Raw genomic sequence first — 2,999 nt, forward strand, 5'->3', positions numbered from 1 at the left:
TTGATAGACAGATATTAACTTTTTTATTTTACTTCTCTTGCCAGCTACCTTTTAGTTGATTAAACCTAAGAGTTTGAAAAAGTACTGTAAATTTTGAAGTACTTAAATAAGACAATGTTAGTAATATCAATAATAAGACTGCCAAACTTTGTAACAAACCATTGGTAAAATTTCTATATATAGATATGTATCATTCTGACTGCTGTGATGAGATACACATTCCTAGTAAATACCCATATGTCTGCATATATATGTGTGTGTGTGTATGTATGTATGTATGCCAAAGTCGGTGCAGGCAGTGAGGTATACAGTATAAAGAACTATAGTAGGTGACCTCCAGAATTAGCGAGGACACGAAGATTGATTGATTGATTGGTAACTGCTGAATAAGTTATTCAGTAATATCAACAGCACAGACTTACTAGGTTTAACATATGATGTTGCTTCATGTTACTTATGTCAACCATAAACCTGGGTGTGCATGTCAGCCCTAGTACATGTATGTTATCATTAAATCTGCACTCAGACTATATGATCCTTTACTCTTAACCTTGTATTTTGCAATTACTTAATGAAACTAAACATAAATGGAGTTTACAGTTTGAATGGATATCAATAAGGACACCATTATAATCTAAAACACAGATTTGGTTATTAACCTGAAGCTTTCTTCTGTTTCAGTGTGGGAAAAAGAGCTTATAGAATTCTGGGAAATGATTCAGATGTTTAAAAAGTGAAGACTGGTTTTGTATTATAAGAAATATCATTATGTTTGAAACATATTTAGTGAAAATGGTTTTTCTTATTACATGCTGTATGTCTAGGGTAAAACCTTTTTTCTAACTTAAATATATCTGATTATTTTCATAAACATATACCATATCACTGGAGAATTAGTGTACATGTATATCTGTTTAACGTCTTAATTGGCAGTGTTTCAGACTAGTTGCAACATCATGGAAATATTTCGGGTTTGCTGGTTAAGGGATTAACATATGCTATATCTGTTGTTTAAGAAATAAATAATTTAGGACATAGTATCAAAGTTGGTAAAAAGAGAAAGTCAGAAGTGGTTTAGTATAGATGTAAATCATAGTTATCCATAACTTTCGGTCCTTGACATATATTTTCATTTAAATTGAGTAAGTATAAATTTTACATTGAAATTTTTGTAAGTCATATTTTCTCAGTGGTATTTAAAAATGTGCACTTACAATTTTTATTTTTCTCTATTATTACAGTTAAAGTGTTTCAAAACCCTGTACAAAGATGCCAAAAAAGAAAACTGGCCAGCGAAAAAAAGCTGAAAAACAGCGTCAGCGTCAAAAAGACATAAAAAGTGCATCAGGTCAGAAATCATTAGCAGCCCATTCATGTAATGTTCATATGGTAAGTGTGACTCCATTTTAAAATATGCTGTTACTTATGTACAAGTATAGTAGATTGTATATTGAAATATTATTATAAGCTTAATGTCTATATTTCTTATGTTTAAATAAAAATGCATATTACTGTAGAAAAGAAAAAGTTGAAGTAACAATGTTTTTTTTTTCTATATTCCTCTTAATTCTTCCTTTACAAATTGTAAATCTGAGACATGTAAAAATAGCATTTTAGATTTATCTTCTTTGCCACAAGCTACTACAACAAAAGCCTTTTATTCAACACTAGAACTGGTCAGTCAGATAAATAATATGTTTAAGGATTTCAGACTATGACCAAACCATTCACCTCTTTGCAAACCAAATTACCAAAGTTTAAATCAGTTAAATTTATCTAAACCACACTTTAGTATTCTAATCTTTCTAAAGATGTTTTTGTATGTCTCAGATCAAATTATTACATGCAACAATTCCTGTAGATTGTTAAGTAATACAGACACATCAAAGTTTTGCTTAGTTGAAAAGCATCATAAGAATTAAATGAAAATTGAAGTAAATTTACTATCTGGAAATGTTACTTTCCTCTGTGCACCACTAAGAGCTATTACCTTCCACACAACTGCCGTGGAATCTCCAACACATGCCATGAACTTTGAACAAACTCCTACCACTACATGTGTCTACATGTATTGCACCATTCTATGATGTAATCATCATAATGCTATAGAGGAGATCAATAAGAGGGTGATATACCTCCATGTACAGTAATTCCCATGAGAACTAGCATATGATGATAAGTTCATTTTTTCCTTGTTTTTTCTGTGCTTTTTTGAGGTTCTAGTCACTTTGGTCTACTGCCTTTCCTTATTTAGTGCTACATTATTTTTGTCCTCATTGCACTCTCATTCCATTCATCTGATTGCAACTTCATTTACTCTAGCCATCACATTTCTTCTTTGTGCTCCTTCTTACAACAGTTGCAAATAATAAGCATAAATTCCCAAAGCCAAGTCATCCTTCAAGCATTTTTTCAATGCTGACCAGAAGCACCTTATATGTTCATGGTGCTAACATTCTATAGCTATACCTTTCGCTCACTTAGTAGAACAAATGCCTGGCATGTAACAAGTCTTGGATTTCAATTTGTGGCATGTTGCTGGGATTATAATGGACATATTAAATTACCATGATTTTATAGGATTGTGGTGAACCATGGAATGAAACATGTTCACTGCTGATGTTTTTAAACATGATGTTACCATTATATTGCATCAGGTGGTTGGTTTTATTCTGCTTATTTCTTTCTAGTTAAGGTTCCTCGTTATTCTAATTCATTGCCTTGTGTGGAGTCTAACTCGCCTGTGAACGATTTTGGCCACCTCTTTTTTGTTTCCTACAATCTCAAGTATAGTACTTTGTATATCTTTTGTCAGTATATCATAATAAGTCATGATTTGGTTTATTTTGTGAGCCTTCTTCCATCCCACCTCCCAATGGTCATTGTCTCCCTTATCCTACTCATCTTCATTATTCAATGCTATAGCCTCAGATCATGACCCTTATATACGTTCTGTATCTAACTCTCATATGTTCCTTCTCTTTGCTTGGAACACTCCC

General features: G+C 32.2%; 1 protein-coding gene across 1 annotated transcript in view; it reads left to right on the forward strand.

Annotated features, from left to right (window-relative positions):
- LOC106459532 (zinc finger protein 330 homolog) overlaps positions 1–2,999 on the forward strand; it is a 56,876-nt gene that overhangs the window by 14,270 nt on the left and 39,607 nt on the right. Inside the window, exon 3 of the mRNA XM_013919158.2 lies at positions 1,242–1,389. Coding sequence (XP_013774612.1) covers positions 1,270–1,389 — 120 coding nt within the window. The 5' untranslated portion in view covers positions 1,242–1,269. The remainder of the gene's footprint in view (positions 1–1,241; positions 1,390–2,999) is intronic.

Source organism: Limulus polyphemus, unplaced genomic scaffold (genome assembly GCF_000517525.1).
Source record: "Limulus polyphemus unplaced genomic scaffold, Limulus_polyphemus-2.1.2 Scaffold623, whole genome shotgun sequence".
In the NCBI taxonomy this organism is placed as follows: Eukaryota; Metazoa; Arthropoda; class Merostomata; order Xiphosura; family Limulidae; genus Limulus; species Limulus polyphemus.